The sequence below is a fragment of the Mus pahari genome, chromosome 2 (assembly GCF_900095145.1).
Source record: "Mus pahari chromosome 2, PAHARI_EIJ_v1.1, whole genome shotgun sequence".
Taxonomy (NCBI): domain Eukaryota; kingdom Metazoa; phylum Chordata; class Mammalia; order Rodentia; family Muridae; genus Mus; species Mus pahari.
The window spans coordinates 128530576-128552892 of record NC_034591.1 but is presented as its reverse complement, the minus strand read 5'-3'; the positions used below and the strand labels follow the sequence as shown (position 1 = coordinate 128552892).

Genomic DNA, 22317 nt, shown 5'->3' with positions numbered 1-22317 from the left:
TTCTTTTCTCCCTTCCTTCCTTCCTTCCTTCCTTCCTTCCTTCCTTCCTTCCTTCCTTCCTTCCTTCCTTTACCTATGACTTTGACTAGGACTTCTAGCCTGTACAACATGGAAGAAAGAGGTACCCTTGACTTCTAACTTCTCACCATTTAAGAAAATAATGGGGAGACTGGGACCACTAAAGACCCCCACAGCCTGATGAAGATGGTTTACCAGCACCGCTAGCAAATCCTGCTCCCTGCTTCATGGCTGCTCATAAGATTAATGTGTGCATGTTAGGAATGTTCCTGTGTGCCAAGCTGATTCAGTTTGGAAGTGTCATTAAGATGCATATGTGAGGAGAGAGGAGTGAGTGCAGATTAATGTCCTTGATGCACAAATTAGCCACATCCCAGGAGTGTTGGTAATGGTCTGTCATTGCCATTCAGATATACATATTTCATAGTTCCCATTGTAATTCTTTCATTTCTCATAATATTCAAATCCATGGGTTTCTTCCTCTTGTTTAAAATATTTTTTGTTTTGCTTTTGAGGCAGGGTCTCATCATGTATCCTTGGCTGGCCTGGAGCTTGCAACACAAAGTGGGTCAGCCTTGAACTCACAGAAATCTGCTTGCCTCTACCTCCCAAGGCTGGGATTAAAGGTACAAACTACCATGCCTAGCCTATATATATATATATATATATATATATATATATATATATACAAAACAACAAACCCTACAACAACAAACAAATTAATAGATTGATAGACAAAATACATTTGAGATAAGGAGAAGATATTTGGTCTTCACAGAATTAATAAAATTTTAATACCCAGAAAATAAAATCAATTTTTACAAATCCATAAGGAAGGAGTAAAAACTAGCCCAATAGGAACATGGGTAAGGGATACAAGTGCTCAGGTTACAAACAGTGTAACTGCAGTACTAACAAGTGAGAAAGGTTCCTCACACTGATAATCAGTAGACGCTTGGAACACAACTTGGTGCCAGGTGGATTGACAAAGTCCCTGGAGGAGACCAGTTTATAGCATGTCAGGGATTGTCATAGGAATACAAACTGTCCAGTATCCTTGGAGGAAGTAAATGGTCTAGTATTAATAGAAGAAGAATTACAGACTACAACCTAGCAATTCCACTTTAAGAATAATCCGAAGATGCCCTAAGCCATCTGTACACATACTCCTTTTTATGGAGTTTTTTTTTAAATAAACAGTTTAATATTTGGCTCACAATTGTAGGCAACAACAGTTGTTTCAGGGAAATCAAGGCAGGAACCCCCAGCCACATTACAGTCAAGAACAGAGAGAAGATGGGGGACCCCTGCTGCCAGCTTGTTTATCCTGGTCTGGATTCCTTTGCTCTTTTACACAGTTCAGGTCCCTCCTAGGGAATGTGCTGCCCATAGGGCAGTGAAAAATTAAGACAATGCTCCACAGACATGTACACCGTTCACCCAGGTCTAGGTAATTTCTTGTTAAGCATCTGCTCTGTGAGTTGGAGAGATTCAAAGATTAAGAGTACTGGCTGCTCTTGCAGAGCACCTGGGTTTGGTTCTCAGCACCCACGTGGTGGCTCATGACCCTTTTTAACTCCAGCACCAGGAGATCTGACACCCATTAAGCGAATGGTTAATTGTGTAGCTATGGCAGTCACATGCTAGAACAGTACTAATAATTACGATCAAGGTTCTACATCTGTTAATATCAATTTGTGTAAGATTTGCAGATGTGATGGTGAGCCGGAGGAGGAGGGTCAGGGATGATATTTTTCCCCGGCAATGTGGTGCATGTCTATGGTCTGAGTACTCGAGAGGATTGAACAGGAGGAATTTTTAAGTTTGAGGCCACCGTGAGTTATAGAGAACCAGTCTCAACAGTCTCTCCCTCAGATACAGAGCAGCATTTCAGTAAGATGTAGACACACACATACACATACACATACACACACACACACACACACACACACACACACACACACACACACCACCGCCCCGTGAAAAATGTATATTGCTCATGTTTTTTTAGGTCCCTGTCTGGAATGAGTCTAGATGGCTGTGGACCTGTGGGAGCACACACCAGCTGTGGAACAGTCACTGGGAAATGAGCAGGGAGGAAGGATGCAAGAACAGTTGTCTAACATTTCACTTTCTAAAGTAGTTTCAAAGAAAAAAAAAGTAGCTCCAAATCTTAAAAATTATTAAACTTAAGCAATGTCTTCTTTGCTTTTTTTCTGTCTTAAATATTGGAGAGTTTATAGTGAGGATGAAAGTCAGTTGAGGCAAGCTGGGTCAGAAAGGATCCTCAGTGTCAGATAGAGGGCTTGGGCTGTGTTTTCTACACACCAAAGACCCACTGAACATTCGTGACTGAGCTTCATTCATTCAAGGAGTCTATCTATCTCACTAGTGAAGTGCTCAGAGTCATGATGAAAGGTGACTAATTTTACACATGCACTTGATATCTTTGAAGGCAGAAATGCCGAACCAAGGCAGGGAAGCTACACGCTGTTACACACATTTCCTTTTTTCCTTTTTCCTTTTATTAGATATTTTCTTTATTTACATTTCAAATGTTATCCCCTTTCCTAGTTTCCCCTCCGATAACACCCTATTCCCTTCCCCCTCCCCCTGCTCACCAACCCACCCACTCCTGCTTCCTAGCCCTGACATTCCCCTACACTGAGGCATAGAACCTTCACAGGACCAAGGGCCTCTCCTCCCATTGATGACCGACTAGGCCACCCTCTGCTACATATGCAGCTAGAGCCATGAGTCCCACCATGTGTTTTCTTTGGTTGGTGGTTTAGTTTCCAGGGAGCTCTGGGGATACTGGTTAGTTCATATTGTTGTTCCTCCTATGGGGCTGCAAACCCCTTCAGCTCCTTGGGTACTTTCTCTAGTTCCTTCATTGGGGACCCTGTGCTCTGTCCAATGGATGGCTGTGAGCATTCACTTTTGTATTTGCCTGGCTCTGACAGAGCCTCTCAGGAGACAGCTATATCAGGGTCCTGTCAGCAAGCTCTTGTCATTCACAATAGTGTCTGGGTTTGATGGCACACACAGTTTCTTAAATGCACAGTAGTGATAGAGTATTCTCAGGGATAGATTAGGAAAGGTGATATGAAAATGGAATGGAAAGGGAGGAAGGATGAGAAGATGGGAAGTTGAATGAGTAGACGAATAAAAGAGTGGATATGTAGGTGAGCAGAAGGACTGATGAATGGATAAGTGGGAGAGTGGTAGTGTAGGTGGGTAGGTAGATGGATGTCTAGGTCAGTGGGTGCATAGATGGATAGGTGAATGAACTGATATGTAGATAAGTGGGAAGATGGATGGATGGATGGATGGATGGATGGATGGATGGATAGGTAGGTGTATGGGTGTATCGATGGATGCATGGATATACATATGAGCAGACAAATGGACTGGTCGATGAATGGATGTGTAGGTGCCTAGGTGGGTAGGTGAATGTATGGGTGGATAGGTAGTTGAATGAATGGGTGGGTGAGTAGATTATGGATGGATGGATGGATGGATGGATGGATGGATGGAAAGGTGGATGGATGGTTAGATAGGAGACTGGATGTGTGGTTGAATAGGTTGATGGATGGGTGGATGGGTGGATGGACAGGTAGATGGATGGGTGAAACGTGGTGAATAGATGGGACACACATGAATACAGGCATTTTTGAAATGCCAATACAATTCTCATCCCCCCCCCCCCAAACCTCCACAAACAAAGCAAACATAGCAGAAGATCCTGCTGTAAAGTGGTGGGAAGTTAAAGAAATGCCTTGGGTCAGTGACTTAGTGGTAGCAAATGATTGACAGTGTTTCCAATGGGGCATATAAGCCCAAGAGCATCCATAGGCTTGAAACTATAGTGGAGAGGGAGAGACTTTCTACACCACCTCTACTTGCAGGAAAGCCAGGGGTTGGGTAGGGAGTTAGTCACCAATGGTGATGGATTCTACAAGATGGTATGGAGGACTTGATGTTATCTAGTATTTACAATGATCAGAAGCAGAGCCTTGTGAATATCAGCATGCTTTCTAGAACAAGGCATAGGGACATCCGGGTATGAGGGTTATTTTTAAGTGTTTCCAAACACTGCCACCACCACTGCCACCACCGCTACCGCCACCACCACCACCACCACCACCACCACCACCATAACAACAACAAAGACCAGAAAAGAAAAAAGAAGGACTTTCTCACAGAGGCAATAGAATGGAAAGTCTGAGAACAGCACAATTACTGTCCTAGTAACAGTGGGACAATGATGTCCCTTTATTGGGTGTCTGCATCATGATCTTCAAAGTGGGGATGCCTCCCCCAAATGGCTCACACAGGCATCTCAGCAAGCAGTTAGCGTGGTGCTCAGCATGCACCATGTGGCCCAGAAACAGTAGCTAATGCTGCCATTATCTTCAATGATATGTGCCATTCGTAGTAATAGCACTAAACACTGTTATGAATGATAATAGCAGGCATATGCTCAATGCGGTTACTACTAGTAGTAGCAGTACCAGAGATCCAGAAACTTCCATCCTGACTATGTCAGTCACTGTTCCATAGCTACGTTAGTTACTTTCTCATTGCTGTGACCAAATACCCAGCAAGAAGCCACTTGGAGAAGAGGGGTTTATTTTAGCTTACAGTTTGAGATGGAATACATTCTGTCAGAGTGGGGACACCATGGTGTCAGGAGTGTAAGGCAGTTACTCACACTGCACCAGACTTAGGAAGCGGAGAGAGGGCAGCAAGCAGGGCTAGTTTATACCACCTCAGGACCCTCTCCAAGCGACCTGCTTCCTCCTGCAAGGTCCTGCCTCCTTGGGCTTCACAACCTTCCCTGAGAGTGTCACCAGCTGGGGAGCAAGCTCCACTCCACAAGCCTATGGGACCTTTGCATGTTCAGAGCACATCTGTGAAGAATCCTGGGGTGTCCTCGGGCCAGGTAGTTTAGCAGCTCTGAAAAGGAAGCTTTCTGAGTCAAAACTGTCCCCAGGAGATACTGAGAGCCACTGCAGAGTTAGAAGGGGAGGAGGGTTTGCTGCTTAAGCAGGAATGGTTCCATTTGCATCTGCAGCAGCAGGAGACATGCATTAGTTCTGAGGAAAGAAGCAGCCAAAGCACAGGGAGAAGAACCTAGTAGAGCTAGAAGAAGACTATCTAAGGTCAGGGTGGAAGGTGGGCAGACTGAGGAAGGTGTTCTGAGGGAAGGGGATGAGGCAGCACCATAGAGAGCCTTGCTATTGGTGACTTAAGACCCATCTAGGAGGAGCTAGCTGTCTATTGGTCAGAGCCGATGAGTTCCGGGTGCATCGACTTTGCAGGAGGAGCAGATAGGTCCACACCCCCCTGGGACACATCTTTAAGCCTTTGCTCTGGACATGAAGAACACAGCCGTGCTGGGCATTGATCAGTGCTCACATGCACCAGGCATCTGAATATGGAGCCCCCATGAGTCTTAAGTGATTCGATAGGCAAACAAGCCAGAGCACGGAAGACAGTAGAAGGGTGTGTCAGGACCTAGGACTGAAAGGGAGGTGGGGTTTGCTACTTCATTATATTTATTTACTTTCATTTATTTGGAGCCTCAGTATTAGCAGGACTAGGGAATGGCCCTGGATTGTGACCCAGCATGAGGGCATCTATTCAAACAAAGGTGAGGGAAGAGAGACAGGCCTAGTGATTGCAGGGATTGGTGGGGAGGGCCTCAGATGACTGAGAGGCAGGAGAGGTTATTCCTGACCCAGAGCGTTCTAAAGAGCTATTTAGAATGGAAGATGAAGGGAGGAGCCTTGTTAATTAAATCAACATTTAAAACGTTTCAACATTGTTTGATTGATTGACCACTCTGTGTGTGTGCGCACACGCACGCACGCATGCGCACACATGTGGAGACCAGAGGACAGCTAGCAGGAGTTGGCAACCCCGTCCCACATGTGGATTCCAGATGACGAGTCTTGTTGTTAGGTTTCATAGTGAGTGCCTTACCTTCTGAGCCATCCTCTGAGCTCCCAGCCCAACATTTTAGGACAGTTTTAGTTTTTATTTGTTTTTTTAAAAAATACTTTTATTCTTGAAAGGTTTTCATAAGTATAGTGTTTATTGCTTCTATGCATCCAATACTACCTCCCTCCAACTCCTCCTATTACACTGCCACCCATATTCTTCCCAACTTCCTGTCTTTTAAATAAACTGTTATTAATAACCCATTGAACCCTATTAATGCTGCTCATACACACATCGGGAGGCAGCCATCCAGTGGCGCATGCACAACCTACCAATGGTCCCCAAAGGAGTGTGGCTCTCCCCCTTCTCTCAGTAGCTATCACTGGCCAATAGAGCTCCTTATGGAAGGGTGGGGCCTGAGTGCCTCCTCCCTCGGCCATGTTGGAACCCTGACTGACTTAATCTTGTGATGGTCTTATGCTGGCGACAGCTTCTGTTAGGTGCTGTGTACAGAAAACACGCCATATCTAGAAGTCTGCCTGCCACAGCTTTCTTCCCCGTTCTTTCTGCCCTTCCTTCTGTGAAGTCTCCTGAGCCTCGGATGGTGGGAGACTGACAGAGGTGACTCACCCATAGGAGAGCACTCAGAGTTACTTATACTTGGTGCTTTGACCAGCATTTGACCAGTCTCTGCATTAACCCACTGTGAAAAGAAGTTCCCATGACCAAAATTGAGAGCAGCAATAAACAGATATAAACATAGATATTTAGAATGCAGCTAGACAGCATGATCATTTAACAAAGTAACAGTAGGGGGTATTCCTTAGGGTCTGGAATCTCCTCTGTCATGGGCCTTTGACACAGAACCAGGTACAAAATCCCTCCTATGGAGCTGGTCTCACATTCAGTCAGAGGACAGTTGCTTTACCCCTGTAACCATCATACTCCTGTAACAGTCATACCCCTATTGTATTGGTGAACACCGATTTCCAGCAGCTCAGTATTATGGCATGCAGTGTCCAGTGCTAAGTAAGACCACTGACTTATCCCCCCAAGATCCTACACAGCACCTTCTGTTACTATGTAACCTAGCAGCAGGGAGAGAGTTTTCTGCTCAGTTTGAGGTTGATTTCTCTATGTCTGGCTTCTAAAGTGAATGATGTCTTCATCATTATGATCTTCCCACATAGTTATGGCAGACAACCAGGAGCAATAGCAATAGCATGTGTTGCTTGGGAGGCCTTGGGGCCTTCTTCACTAATAACTTGTGGACAAGTAGCCCATACTACTTCTCTGGACTGGCACTGGACTGTTCATTTTAATAACCCATATATTCTGGAAGCAGCATTGTCCACCCACGCAGGGTCCTTGTGTTCAAACTCCTTTAAACAAATGGAGGGCTTTGGTGGGGGACGCTATGTATGTTTAATTTTGGCTAACTCCTAGGCTCTCCTCTCCTTAATCTCTCTCTCCACAGTCAAATCTTTTCCTCAGGCATTTCTCCTGTCTCCCTTCATGACCTCTGTATTCTCTCATCTAAACTAATTGAATTTTTCCTTATGTTATAAGATTGTAGTTTTCCATACAGTTTTTCATGCACCCTTCATTTTGGTTAAGCCTTTAGCCGATGCCCTGTTTTCTCATCCCTCATCCATCTCCACACTTGAACCTCCCCTTGGACCTCCTAATGTTCTTCTTCCTTCCCTTCATTTAACCAGTATTTCACCATTTCCTCATCCATGAAGCATCCATTCACGTCCAGGGGCCTGTTTCTAGTGTCCTGGCTTTCACATATATGAAACACATACAACGAAAGATTCGAAGCTAGGATCTGCACATGAAAGAGAGCATGTGATTTTTACCTTTGGGGTCTAGGTGAGACCTGCCTCGACATCATGAGACAGTGCTATTTTTAGATACTGTCCTAGCGTTGTGTTGCTATAACTGAATGATACAGAGCAAGTAAGTTATGAAGAGTTCAAGTTTCCTCTCATCACAGTTCTGAAGGCTGGAAGGCCAAGGATGAAGCTGGCTGTAACTAACAAAGGCCTTCTTGCTGGTAGGGATGCTGCAGAGCCCAAGGTTGTGCAAAGATCACGTGGGAAAACAGAGTAGGTGGTACAACCTCTGATCTCTCTTGGACAAAGCCCCCAATCCTGTATGGCGGCCAATCCTCCTAACCTTAACGAATCCTAAATGCCTTCCCTATTATTACCACACGGGTTTGAGGGTTAGGTTTCAGCAGAGTTTGGGAGTGGATGAACACTCCAAAGGTAGGAGACGTAGAGATGACATTAGTGTTAGAAATGGCCCAACTCAGAGTTAGCTTGATGGGAATATGGACAGACTCCTAAAGAATTGACCTTTTAAAATCTAGCTCATAACCCCCTAAGATCTATATTAAAGTAGGACTTTTGTTGTTATTGAGGGGGGAGTATTTTAGGGTGTGGTACTGGAGAGACCGAACCCAGGCCCTGGGCATACTCAGTACTCAGTCTACCTCTGAGCCACATCTCAGGTCTGCAGTATTAAGAGTTTCCCCTGAAAAGCATAAATAGCCCTGCATTAAAACTAAAGCAAATCACCCATGGCATTGATTTCATTCAGGAACTGTGTCATTACAAGAGAAACTTTGCCATTTCATCACACTTGATGCAAATTCATGGTTGTTTGTTTTGACAAAGAAGGATAAAAATGGCCACCTTTTATTCTTTAACTTTAAGCTGCATCCATGCGAGCATCCTAGGGCATTTATAGAGCCCCTTTGTACGCAAATCTTTATGGTCAACCTTTTACAAGAAATCCCCCCAAGGAACAAAGCTTCTTGCTTCAGCCTGGGTCACAATTCTCTCTGTGATCCAGTCCCCGAGACAAACCTCCAGGTCACTGTGTCACAGCCACAGTCTGATGGATCAGCCAGGTCTAGGGCTGGTCCCACCTGCATCTCATGTTCTCTTCGAAGGAGGAATGGAGAAGCAAGCCATGACCATTGAAGCCCAAGTGTCTCTAGTTGGGCAATTGAAACAAAGGGGAGCAGACTTTCTTTGGTGGGGATGGGAAAAGGTTGGGGGGCGGGGGGCTGGGGGCTGGGAGGAGATACCTGATCAGATGCGGAGGTGGTACATCAGAAAAACAGGCGTGTCCTGTGGGATTGGCCTCCTTCCCGCCCGCCTGTGGCCTGGACCCTGTCCATTGCGGCTTGGCAGTGGCTGTTTCTCTTCTGTGCGACTGTCTGTTGCGCTGGGCCTGGAAGAGACAGGGCAGGCTTTTGAGCCAGACCAACCTAACGCTGATTGCAGGCTCTGTTACTCTCTAGTTCTGCCGTCTTGAGCAAGGTGCTCAGTCCTTTGAATCTCTAGCTCTGCCCATGTGTCAAAAGAGAGTGACAGCAGTAGCCACTTTAAAGGTTTACATTAGTGCACAGAAGGGACTTTGAACAGTATTGAACAAGTGGAAGATGTTTCATGAGCAGGGTTTTGCTGGTCAGCTTTTTCTACAGTGCTTGGTAGAGACAGTTCTCTACTAAATATTGCATGCATGTGTGAGTGGATCCAAAGCTAGGGACGAACTGGAAGAGATGTCATCGTCCCAAGCACCGGCTCAGAGTGCCATGAAGCCACGTGGGTCATGGTGCTGGGGTCTGCTGAGTAGTCACAAGGCTGTGTTTCAGCAACTATGTTCTTCAGAAGCTCCTACCATTGGGGACTGTCACACAATGTGTACAGAATTCAGGACTGAGAACTGCACGGTTGAGTTACAGAAAGAAAAAAATCCAACCAGAGATCTCATAATGTTCTGAGTAAGTTTCCATTTCTGACCTGAGTTGGATTCATGGTTGTCCTGGTGTGTATGGAGCCCACAGCTGTAAGGTGGATGTGCCTGAGAGGAATGGGTGCTGGACGAAAGGCCCATTTCCACGCCAGGTGTCCGGGCCCAGCAGATGCCATCTTTATGAGCACCCAGAGGTACTACAGATGGCCGCTCCTCTCTAAAATGACTCCTGGTTTCGGAATCATAAATGGGGACACTTCTGTGAGGCCCTGGGCCCTGTGGCCAGCCGGAGAGCATGAGACTTCCATAGTTGACACAGTGTTTGGAATACTGGGCCATGCAGTCTTCCTAGAGTAGCTGAAAATTAGGGCCTATAAGGGAAATATCTTGATTGTTAAATGCTGGGATAGTGCTCAGACTTTCTAGAATCACCAAGTGATTCCTGCAGGCCAGAGGGGCTGCAGCCTGGAGGCCTTGCCTATGACAGTACTTTGCTCAGGAATAGTTTAAACCCTCCACGACATTAAGCAATATCTAGAAATGACTGTGATGGTTACAACTTCCGGCCAAAGGTAGAGATTACTACTAAGAAGAGGCAGGTAGGCTACCAAACACCCTGCTGTCCATTCATAGGATGGTGCCCCAGACAAAGAGTTAGTTGTCCCTAAGGGAGTTTAACTGGGGTTAGCTGTTGAGAAAAGGGAGGCTAGGGACACCTGCTTTACGGTGGCTGGCCCTTGTGACTAGCTAGCCTCAGTTTACCGTTAGTTTGTCAGAAAGGCAAGGCCGTGGAGATGGTTGGATCTTCTTTGGTCCAACCTTGTGTGTGAAGGAAGTGACTTCCATCCAGTGTCCTTTGCAGGCATGAAAATAATGCAAAAAATGTGGAGCGCCACGGTCAGTTGTTACTGGGTCCCCAAGGTCTGGGTGTGGTGGCCTGTTGAAAATTGTCTTGGTTTTGGCCTCCTGTCCCTGGTGGAATGTTTGGTTTGAGTTCGTTACTCAGTAGTATTTGGAACTGTAATTGGGAATACTTCCCTTCCTTAACCAACTTCATCCATAAAAAAACAAAGACAAAAAAACAAAGACAAAAAAACAAAAAACAAACAAACAAAAAAGCTTTGAAGGCTGCTTGCCAGACATCAACTCTGTGGCTGTTCGGGGGAGATGCCCAGGAGTTAATGAGCTACGACTCAGCAAGTCCCATACGGTGGTTTACAGTTCTCTTGAGGAAATACAAGAACATGCCTCCAGCCCCACCGGTTCAGGCTCTGTGTATAAGTTCCTGTGTCTGAGGCGTGGCCCTGAGCATCATATTCTCCTATTCAAAAGCCTTCAATGGCTCCCAGTTCTGCTCTGAATGAAGTCAGAGCCCCGTCAGCCTCCATGATATGACCCCGGCCTAGGCAAAAATGGGTAGCTTTAGAACCCCATGTCTATAGTGAGGGTGTCTTATTCTAGGGACTGGGGATGGAAGATGAGGTTGTGTTCATTAGGATGCTCTGGCTACAAGTAGCAGGAGAATGCACATTAACATGCCTTAAGCAATTAAGCCGCTGAAGTAGATGGAGACTAGAGGCTAGTTCTGATCTCTGGATTAAACAGTACTTGGATAGTAAGGAAGGGAACCAGGTTCCTTTTACTCTGTCCTCCTAAGACAACATCCTCTTTCTATCTCTAGATGCCTACAGGTACCAACTTGGGCTATATGGAGTCTTGCTCACAGTTGGTAGAAGGGCTAGAACCTTCTCCTATATCACACAAGTCCTGTTTTTCTAGCTCATTAAGTCAGCCCAGAACAAGCCATGGTTTACAGTTAAGATGGGATGAAGCTGGAAGAACTGAGCTGGAGAGACAAATGCAGACCAATGCGTGCTTCTATTAGGACGTAGGGAGAGCTGGATTATTGGGAGTGAACACCCAGTTCCTGCTCCAAACTGTAAAGGATTGGGTAGTTTGAAAGTAGGCTGTGGATTGAGGAGAAGAAATAATCAAATGTCTACAGAGTTTCATCTTGGCAGCCCAGGAAACCATTACCCCATACTTTAAATCAAGGTGCTGGGAGTGTGTGTGTGTGTGTGTGTGTGTGTGTGTGTGTCACTTTTTGGTAATTTGAGTTTGATGGGACAACCAGACCATTTCTATGGGCTGACATTTGTTCTTCCATATTCCAGAGCAAAGAGATTGGCCTGCAGATGCATGAGGAGCTGCTGAAGGTCACCAATGAGCTCTACACAGTAAGTTCTACCCAGAACCATTGCTACTTGTTTGGGTCTCTTGTATTTAGCTTGAGAGAGAGAGGCAGGACAGAATTTGGATGGACAGTGGGTCATCATGAAAGTTTTTAACGACTCATTACCTCAACTCCTGATTCCTTCTGTTTGGGATGGGTCCTGGGCATGGTTAGTAAGTTACAGTGTGTGAGAGAGTAATGTGATCTGCCAGATACAGGATGTGTTGTCACTCATGAGCACAAAGGTCCTTCAGTGGAGGTGAGGAACACGGGTGTGGAGTCTCCAGAGGGCAGGGATATGGACTTGGGTACCAGGTGCCATAGACTCCAGGCAGTGAGTGCTCTTCAGTGACTGCCACCTTAGGAGGGCACAGAGCTTGTTTAGATCCCTTTGTCCTTGCCCCTGCTCTGAGAATACCCTGAAGTGATATGGTGAGCACGCCTGACTGTTTCCAGTGGAGAACATCACAGTTTAGGTCGTAGCTGACCCGGCTGCCTTCTTTGAAGTCAAAGCCTAACTACACTAGAGATGGGCAATACAACTGGGGATGGGCGTGGGACGGAGACACTGCCTAGGCTCCAGGGCAAGAAACCACGTTGGCTTCTTGGTGAGAACTGTGGAGAGCCTCGTAGACAGCCTTAGGGTACAGTGCAGGATAGGTCCTTCAGGTGAAATACCAGATAGAATTGTTATGCTCGACGTACATAAAGGTTCTTTACAAAAAGTCCTAATTGAACATGTAAACATGTGTAGGCTGTATGAAGCCTGTTCTCTTTGTTATTACTGATGGCCTCCCAAGTGCTAATATTGAAGGCATTCACCACCACTGCCCAGCTCATATTGGATATTTCTAATAGTCAACTAGACATGACTTAGAGTCTTCTGGGAAGAGAGTCTTAAGACGGTGTTATTTAAATCGGGTTGGCCTATCGGCATATCTGGGGTGGATTGTTTTAGATATAAGAAGATAGTACATTGAGGGGGGCACCATTTCATGGGCTGGAGCCTGAACTGTCTAAAAAAGAAGAAAGCTAGCCAAATATAAGTGCAAGCAAGCAGTTAATATGGAGGCTCATCTCTCTGCTCTTAACTGTGGCAATCTGCCGAGTTCCTGCCTTGACTTGGCCTCAGTAATGGACTGTGACCTGAAAGTGTAAGCCCAGCAAACCCTTTCTGCCCTGATGATGCTTTTTGTAGGATCTTTGACTGCAGCAACAGCAATGAAATTACAGTAATGCCTGAGCTTAAACCTACACCAAAAGAGCTCCTTAACGTGCTCCAACTTTGCTCAAAACTAAAAATAAAGCTGGACCTAGTGAGGCAGAACTGTGGTCCCATCTAGTTAGGAAGCTGAGGACGGAGGGCTACAAGTTTGAGGCCTGCCCAGGCTACAGAGTATGAGCAAAGCCTAAACAACATAGTGAGAGCTTGTCCTATAAAATATACATTATATATTATATTATATATGTCCTATAACATATAAAATATAAGAATAATAAAGGTAAAGATAGGCTTATATATTTAGTTCAGTCATAAAGCTCTTGCCCATCTTTCTCAAATGCCCTAGGTTTACCCTAGTAGTATAGAAAAAAAGAGGTGAAGAGAAGGCAGACACTCTGAAGTTAGAATCTGGGTCAAATCTAATTTTTAACTGAAAAGAACAGTGAAATTCTCCCACGGTCTCTGTAGGGATTGGTTCCCGAAAGCCTCATGGACCTGAGGACTGTGGATCCTCAGGTCTCCTGTATAAAGTGGTGTCATGTCACACATCCTCCCAGGTACTTTGAACCAGCCCCAGATTGCTTACTACAGCAGATACGGCAGGGTTATTTAGTGTTGAGAAAATGGAAGTCTGTTCATGCTTAGTGGAAACTTTCTTCCCCAATATTCTCAGTCATCAGTTGGTTGACTCCATGGATGCGGACATCACAGCTATAAAGGGCCATTTGCACTGAGGAGTCACACATGTTAAGCACGGTTAGTATGATAGGGTATGTAGCCTGCTAGAGAGTCTGTGTATCAGTGATCATGACTGTCATTACTATGTCACCCTCAATGGGTATGAGATAGGCCGTTATCTGTTCTCCCAGGAAAGGAGTGAGTGATGAGTGTTTAAAAGTAGTAAATGAATGGGACTGTCCAGCTTAGAATTCTGTAGAGGATTTCCCTACCCTGGTCATTACCTGTGCTAGGTCTTTCCTATGCTCCGTAAGTCCCTCTTTGTATGGATGACATTTCCCACAATAGTTCTGCACCACACCTCCAGGCCCAGGACCTCACTGCTCCTGCTTAGGTCTCTAACCTTCCCTCCATCCTCCTGCTGGGCACCTTATTTTGCCTGTCCTGATTTGCTTCCAGTTACTGTGATAAAACAACCTGACCAAAAGCAACTTAGGGAGAAGGGGATCTATTTGGCTTACTTCCAGGTCTCAATCCATCATGGAGGGAAGTCAGGGCAGAAACTCAAGGTAGGAGCTTGAAGTGGAAACCATAGAGAACCACTTTTGACTGCCTTGCTCTCCAGATTGCTTGCTTGCTCATACTCAGCTTGCTTTCTTATACAGCCCAGGCCCACCTGCCTAGGGATGACTCTGCCCACAGTGGGCTGGGCCTTCCTACATCAATCACCAATGAAGATCTTTTCACTGACCAAGGTGGTTCTTCAGTCGAGGTTCCCTCTTCCCAGGTAACTGTAGGTTATGTTCAGCTGACAAAAAAAAAAAAAAAAAGTCACCAGAAAAGCTCTTTATACTCACCACCTCTTTTGGTATATATGTAGGAGAGGGGTCCTCAGTTCCAACAATAAATACCCCATGATTGCTAACTGTAGCCCTGTATATCCATAGGTCCTGCATCCATGAATCTGAAATACCCCCTGAAGGCTCATATGCTAAAAGCTTGATCTGATGATACAGCTTTACATGATGATATTATTAGGAGGTAGAGATGGAGTGGCCTGATTTCAGGAAGTAGGTCACTGAGGACATGTCCTTGAAAAGTGTCTTGTCCCTAGCCTCTTCCTGTCTGTCTCTCTGCTTCCTGGTTGCTATGAGGTGAGCCACTTTGCTTTGACCTACATTCTTGACCCATGGTGCTCGGACTCACCACAAACTCACAGCAGGGGAATGGAATGGAATCTCTGAAGCCATGGAGCAAAATTAATTTTTCCTCCTTTAAATCTTCTCAAGCATGTACCACTGTGGCAAAAAGCTAACTAACATATACATGTTCAACCAACCTCGGGTCAAAAGTCAAATTTTAAAACAATCTCTAATACCAAATGTATGTAGAGTTCTTGTTATTTCTTAAGTGCCCATGACACGATAGAATGCCCACTTATGCAGTGTAACATTGTGTTAGGTCCTATGAGGACTCTCAAGATGATGAAGTAGGGGGGGGGGCATGTGTAGGTTCTTAATTCTCACTTTACCATTTTAGATAAGGGACTTGAACATACATAGAAGTTTTTGGTATCTGGACCCATTTATGAGAAGATATCCTGAAGCAATTACCATAGCCACTGTGGGATGATCACAGTTATTTAGAAATGCAGTTTAATCCCCAAATTCAGGGCTTCCCACTGTGGCATCAAAGAACCTTTGTTGTCTGAAAACTTGAAACATTTTAGAGATGGGCTCTGACAGTATCTTGCCCATCCTTGATGCTCCCATGGTGCGGGCTGAAGCAAAGACATGAGGAAGTGGTGTGTGGCCAGTAAGGAGTGTTAGACCTGAGCATACAGACAAGCTGGAGACAACGTGAAGCTGAGCTTGGGGCTTGCTCAAATGTTTCTTAACAAATTGCCTCCAAATTCAGTGGCTTCAAACCCACCATGTTATTTGCTTGTGAGTCTGTAGATTAGCAATTTGAGCTGGTTCAACTGCAACCAGTCTTGTGGTGGCAATTTTCTGGATGATTAAGAAAAAGGAACCCAAAGTCAGTGGACCCCAGTACACAAACCTTTGCTAGTAACCACTTTTACTAATACCCCAAAGCAAGTTACAGTTAAGCCCTGGGTCCAGAAATAGAAAAATAAACTCCCTTTTTTTCCCTGTATTCAGAATGCTAAAGCCATGCCTAGGCAATGTCTGGCGGGCCGTCACAGCCACCCAGCTTCTTGGGGCATTGGGAACCTCTTGGACTTCACTGCTAGAAGCTTCTACTTAACATCCCAGATATACACATCTTCCCAGCTCCCTTGTTGCCCAGTCTAGCCTCATGGGCGTAGTAACTAAGGAATGGATGAGGGAGGAAGGAGCTGTGCAGGCAACCCTATTCTTTTCCTTCTCCATGTTCTGTGGAAGAAGTGGTCTGCTTAGAGGCCCTGAAGAAGGTAATGATGATGGTGATTGTTTTATTGTCTGTCTGTTAACCCCGCCCCTTTCCAACCTCCATCAGCCCTCTACAATATAGTCTTTGATCACGTATTGATTTGAAGTAAAGAAGAATACAGAATAAGATTGCAGGCCAGGGTGGAATCCTTCCAAAGAAACAGAGACAAAGCAAATGACAAACTTCAGCTAAAATCACATTTAGGTTTTCATTACATTTCTGGGTCATGCGATATAACTGTTGTTTTGGTAACTGATTGGTACCCTGGAAGGCCACTTCAGCCCCTCGTTTGTGTTCAGTAGCTCTGCTCTGGCTGCTGGCCCTGCCTTGCAAGCCCAGGCAGCAGGAAGAGCGCTGTTTCTTTGTTGAGAGCAGAATGACAAGAGCTTCAGGTGTCCACACCAAGCAGGAGCTAGTGACTGACAGACACAAAAACTGCAGTAATGGCTATGCCATACCTTGTACAAAGTCAAATTTGATTTGATTGTGTGCCAAGCTCAGGGGTATAAAATTCACTCTGGACCTCCAGGAAAATATTTGTAATGATGCCTCCCTCCCCAGTGGCCCTGCTCAAAGATGGGGGACTAGAGAGGGCTTCCCACTGGGAGCTCTGTATTTGACTTCTAGTCCCAGATCTACCCAGGCTGTCTGTATAGCTTTCTTTTTATTTTATTTTTATGTGTGTGTGTGTGTGTGTGTGTGTTCATGTGATGGTACATGCATATGTGCATGCACATACATGTGCACACATGTAGAGGCCAGAAAGCAACCTCAGGTGTCACTCCTCTGGCACCATCCACTTTTTTGATACAGCATCTCTCACCAGCCTGGAGCTCACCAAGGACGTTCGGCTGGCTGGCCAAAGAGCCCCCTGTGCCTTCTAGATGGCATTTAAATACAACCCTCATGCTTTCTACATGCCACTGAGCCCCCTAAATCATTTAATACTTTCCTTTAATTTGTCCAAATCCACCCCTTCTCCTTTTCTTTAAATGATCTCTGTTCTAATTAATTAGTGGAAAAGCTGGCAAAAGCACGGGCTTTAGAGGCCCTGTTAGGAGAGCCCCTGATTCCTCTTCCCAGGAGCACATGGGTATTTCCAGCTCCTCATCTGGAGATGGATGAGGAGCACAGTGGCTACAGAGGAGATCCCAGTGCCCGGTGAGCACTGGTATCCTGCCCCTACACTGCCTCCGTTGCTAGTGTCTAGTTAGTAGGGTCTCCTTCCAGAGCTATTTTTTTTCCAATCAGTGCATATGTCCAATATGCGTCACACACCCAGTTCCCAGGAGAGGGAGCCACTGTCCCTGCACACTGCCTCTCCCCATGGTCATTGTCCACCGCCCTCCCCACCACAGCGCTGGTTGCAGGCTTGGTGCTGGCCTGAATGCTCCGGAGGTACTGGGATTCAGTTTTGTTCTCACAGTGATCTTTGAAAGGAGGAGGCGTCATTACCACCATATTCTGGTGGATCTAAGGGACAGAGGGGTCAGGTAGCCAGTCCAGGGTCACCCAGCTGGGGAGTGGCTGAGCCTGTGCCAGAGTCCCTAGGCTTAAGCACCCATCCTGGAACTTCTAAAGGAAATATATTAACTGGTTACATAAATCTATGTCAACTACAGCTGTCCCTGAGTAATTACAGGGTATTGGTTCCAAGACCCCTGCAGATGCCAAAACCTGAGAACACTTTAGTTCCTTTTATAAAACAGCACAGCCTTTGCACAGAATCTACACACACCCTCCTGCAACCTTCAAATCCTCTTACTTACGTATTATGCCCAATGTAGGTAGACACTAGACAGACAGTTGTTATGTTCTATTCTTTAGGGGGTAGCAACCAGGAAAACATCTGTCCATGCTGAGTAGGGGCGTAAACAGTTTCTGGATGTTTTTGATATGCAGTGGGCTGATCATGAGGAAGTGGAAGCCTAGGTACAGACGGCCAACTGGACTTTCAGAGATAGGCTTTGGAAGGAAGTCATATAGTTAATGTGAGCAGCAAAATTCAACCTGATAGAGAAGAAGCACTCTGCAACTGCCCTGGAACTCAGCCTCACTCAGTCGTTGGGTGGCTGCAGCCAGAGACCAGCATTAAAGATGCATCAGTGTTAGTCTGTTGCTTTCCCATGTGTACCCAAAGGGTCCTGAGCGCATTGAACACATTCATAGCACACTAGGGATATTGGGAATCATGTTGCTTACATAAATAATTCTTCCACCAGATGTAGGGAAGACCCTACACAGTCAGCTAGCCTGGATTCTTGGTCACCCCATTCAGTGCAATGAAGGACTAGAGTTTAGGCATCTGGAGGGTGTTTGTTTGTTTGCATTTCTGCCTTCATGCCACCCTGCCAATGAGGGAACATGTGATGTATGAGGTAGCTCTGTCAGGTCTCCACCTGCCAGCTGAGGTCTGGGTGTTCTTTCACCCGGGTGGCCCTCTCACCTCGCGGCTCTGGCCATAGCCTGGGATGCTCACTCAGTCATGGATGTGCAGGCTGCTGCTCATATGTGTGTGGATGATGAGATGTGACTAGACACTGAAGAGAACGCCCCTGTGGGGGATCGGACACGGTGTGAGGGAACTCGAGAAGTGAGCCCGCCTGATGAAATCCTCTAGCATCTTAAAGTCTACTGAGATGAGATGGCCTTTGACAGAGCACAAGGGTGAGAGAGGAGAAAGGACAGGGAGGCAGGCTGCTGGCCTGTGAGAGGGGCCTGTGGCTCTGCCAGTCAGCATTGCCCTAAGCTTGGTGAGTTGGGATGAGGACTGATATGGGGAGCTGGGGTGGAAAGGAACCTGCCTTTGGGGACTCATTATTGGCAAGGGACAGGAATCCAGTGCATGCAGGCTGTTTCATTGTTTTGTGACACTGTAACTGAGTGTCTGAGACTAGATGATCTGTTAAAAAAAAAAAACTAGAGCTATTTGGTGTGAGGTTCTGAGATCTGGGAGGTCCCTGAGCATGGCATTGGCACCTGGTGAGTGCTCCCACACTGTGCCATCTGTGACAGAAAACCAGAGGCCAAGGAAGGTCCACTACAAGTAACAAGAGGAATCAAATCTGTTGGTAAAAACGATAACGAACCCATTCCGGCAATAGTCACCTCTCAACATGATTACATTGGGGACTGACTAATGTTCAGATGCATTAGTCTGGGAGCCATTTACACCACAGTACCAACATAACATTGGCGGCTCAGGTGTATCTGGTCCGGGGACTTGACTATCATTTCATGGTCTGTCTCACCAATACAGTATGTACTTTGAGGGCAGAGGCTCTGTTTGTCATCTGTCCTATATTATTTTGAGGATATCAGGTGTAATCCTGGCACAAAGATGCTTGATAAATATTTAATCACAGTGAAGTGTGGTTCTCCTACCCCTTCCAATGTACTCACTATCTCTGAGGCAGAAGAACTTTGCCTCACTTCTTCCTTCCTCTGCTCTTTCTTCCTCTCCTTCCTTATTTTCTTTCTCTTTTTCTTCCATCCATCTATCCATCCATTCATACTCTACCAATTCATTGTGCATCCATCCACTCATCCATCCATCCATCCATCCATCCATCATCTACCAACTCATTGTGCATCCATTCGCCCATCCATCCATCCATCCATCCATCCATCCATCCATCCATCCATCCATCCATCATCTTTCCTATGTGGGAACCAGCGTCTAGCTCCTTGTGGTTTTGTTTCCTCTGTGTGAGCTTCTCCTATCAATTTTGCCTCATCTTGACCTCCTGGCCCCCTCCTGATACCACAGTGCCACTCTCTTCTCACTATTTTAAATAAGGTCCCCAGGGTAGCATCTAATTGGTCTGGTTTAGATCATTAGCCAACATCCTTATGACCAGATTGAAATGATGTTTACCAATTGGCTGGGCCTGGGTCTCATGGCCATGCCAGGATTGGAGGTCATGTCAGTTTCCCATGAACTCCATGGACTGAAAATAATGGAGGGGAATTTGGGGGGTTTCCTCAAATAAAATCAGGAAGCTGTTCCTGGAGGAGGACTAGATGATCCCAGACAGAGAAAAACAACAGATGTTCACAGAGGGGACAGCCGGGCGAGGAGGGGGAGGATCAGGCAATGGCTCTGAGAAGTCACCTGATATTTTTCTATGCATCAGCTATTCCTCAGCCCTGTTCAGCTCCTCCTTCTCCTGGGCTAATAGTTCTTTGTCTAGAATAGCCCATGCACACCCTCATGCACCATTCAGACAGATAACAGCAACTCTTTCTTCAAGGCTTGGTTTAGCTACCACTTACCAGGAAGTTTTCCTATAGTGTCCACACTTCCTACCTCACAGATTTTACTATACTCTGTGATAGAAGCCAGGATTATCGTTCATATCCCCCACCACAGTTTGCATTCTATTAGATTCTATATGTCTTGCAATCTGTAGTATTCTCTGGTGTGTAGCCTAATATAGTATGGGGTATATAAGAAATATTTAATGACTAAGGGTACAACTTCTCCTTATCTCCAAATGCCATCAGATCAAAGACAGAGGAAAATGGTATCTTCACCATTTTCCTTTCTTTCCTGTCTCTACCTCTTCCCCTTTCTCTTTCATCTCTTTCCCTTCTACCTCTCACCCATGCATCCTCCCTTTCCACCTATGCATCCATTCAACCATATTCATCTAATCCACCCATTTACACATTCCTGAATGCATACAGATATACAATGACTCCTGATGGCAGGCTGTCTATATTCTAACAAAGGAAAAGAGGCAAGGTCCTGCTTTGGGACTTTGCATTCCAGTAGGGACAAGACAGTCTATAGACACAAAAATAAGCAAATGAAAATAGAGACTAAGTTCTAGAGGAATCATAAGTCACTTCAGTGGGTAATCAAATAATTTGTAGGACTTCCCTTTTTTCTTAGATGTCTTTTTAATGACTTGGTCCAGGAGTTCAGGCACACTCAAATGCTTCAGGCAGAGGTTTCTGTGCCTGGACTTCTTCTTGGGGATCAAAGTATACCTAGATTGTATCATTTAGAAGATGTTTCCTAACAACTGATCCTCTGGATGCCCTATAAATCATGTCTTCTTATGGATGCTGTTGACTTCCAAGTTGTCCATTATCTTTTGCATTTGATTGAGGATCTGAAGGATCTTCATCACTTCCCTTCCAGGATCTGGGCATCTGGAATGCTGTGACAGGCATATGAATACCAAGAAAAGCAGCAGAATTACTAGAAAAGGCCAGGCCTTAGGGATCAACAGACACAGCCTCTGGTCTCTGTTTTGTTTTGTTTTCCATTTTCATTTCTGATTTTATTAATTTGGATACTTGCCCTCTGGTTAGTCTAGCTAAGGGTTTAATCTATCTTGTTGATTTTTCTCAAAGAACCAGCCCCTGGTTTGGTTGATTCTTTGTATAGTTCTTTTTGTTTCTATTTGGTTGATTTCAGCCCTGAGTTTGATTATTTTCTGCCATCTACTCCTCTTGGGTGTATTTGCTTCTTTTTGTTCTAGAACTTTCAGGTGTGCTGTCAAACTGCTAGTATAAGCTCTCTTCACTTTCTTTTTGGAGGCACTCAGAGCTAGGAGTTTTCCTCTTACTATTGCTTTCGTTGTGTCCCATAAGTTTTGGTATGATGTGTATTCATTTTCACTAAATTCTAAAAAGCCTTTAATTTATTTCTTTCTTTCTTCCTTGACCAAGTTATCATTGAGTAGAGCATTGTTCAGCTTCCATGTGTATCTGTGCTCTCCATTGTTTTTGTTGGTATTTAAAACCAGCCTTAGGGCTGGTGAGATGGCTCAGTGGGTAAGAGCACCCGACTTCTCTTCCAAAGGTCCGGAGTTCAAATCCCAGCAACCACATGGTGGCTCACAACCATCCGTAACAAGATCTGATGCCCTCTTCTGGAGTGTCTGAAGACAGCTACAGTGTACTTACATATAATAAATAAATAAATCTTTAAAAAAATAAAAAATAAAACCAGCCTTAGTCCCTGGTGACTTCTCTTCCAAAGGTCCGGAGTTCAAATCCCAGC

General features: G+C 45.4%; 1 protein-coding gene across 5 annotated transcripts in view; it reads left to right on the top strand.

Annotated features, from left to right (window-relative positions):
- Positions 1-22317, top strand: part of Srgap3 (SLIT-ROBO Rho GTPase activating protein 3) — a 222170-nt gene that overhangs the window by 135422 nt on the left and 64431 nt on the right. For all 5 annotated transcript variants that reach the window (XM_021189294.2, XM_021189288.2, XM_029535698.1 and 2 more), the window contains exon 4: positions 11910-11972. In XM_021189294.2, coding sequence (XP_021044953.1) covers positions 11910-11972 — 63 coding nt within the window. The remainder of the gene's footprint in view (positions 1-11909; positions 11973-22317) is intronic.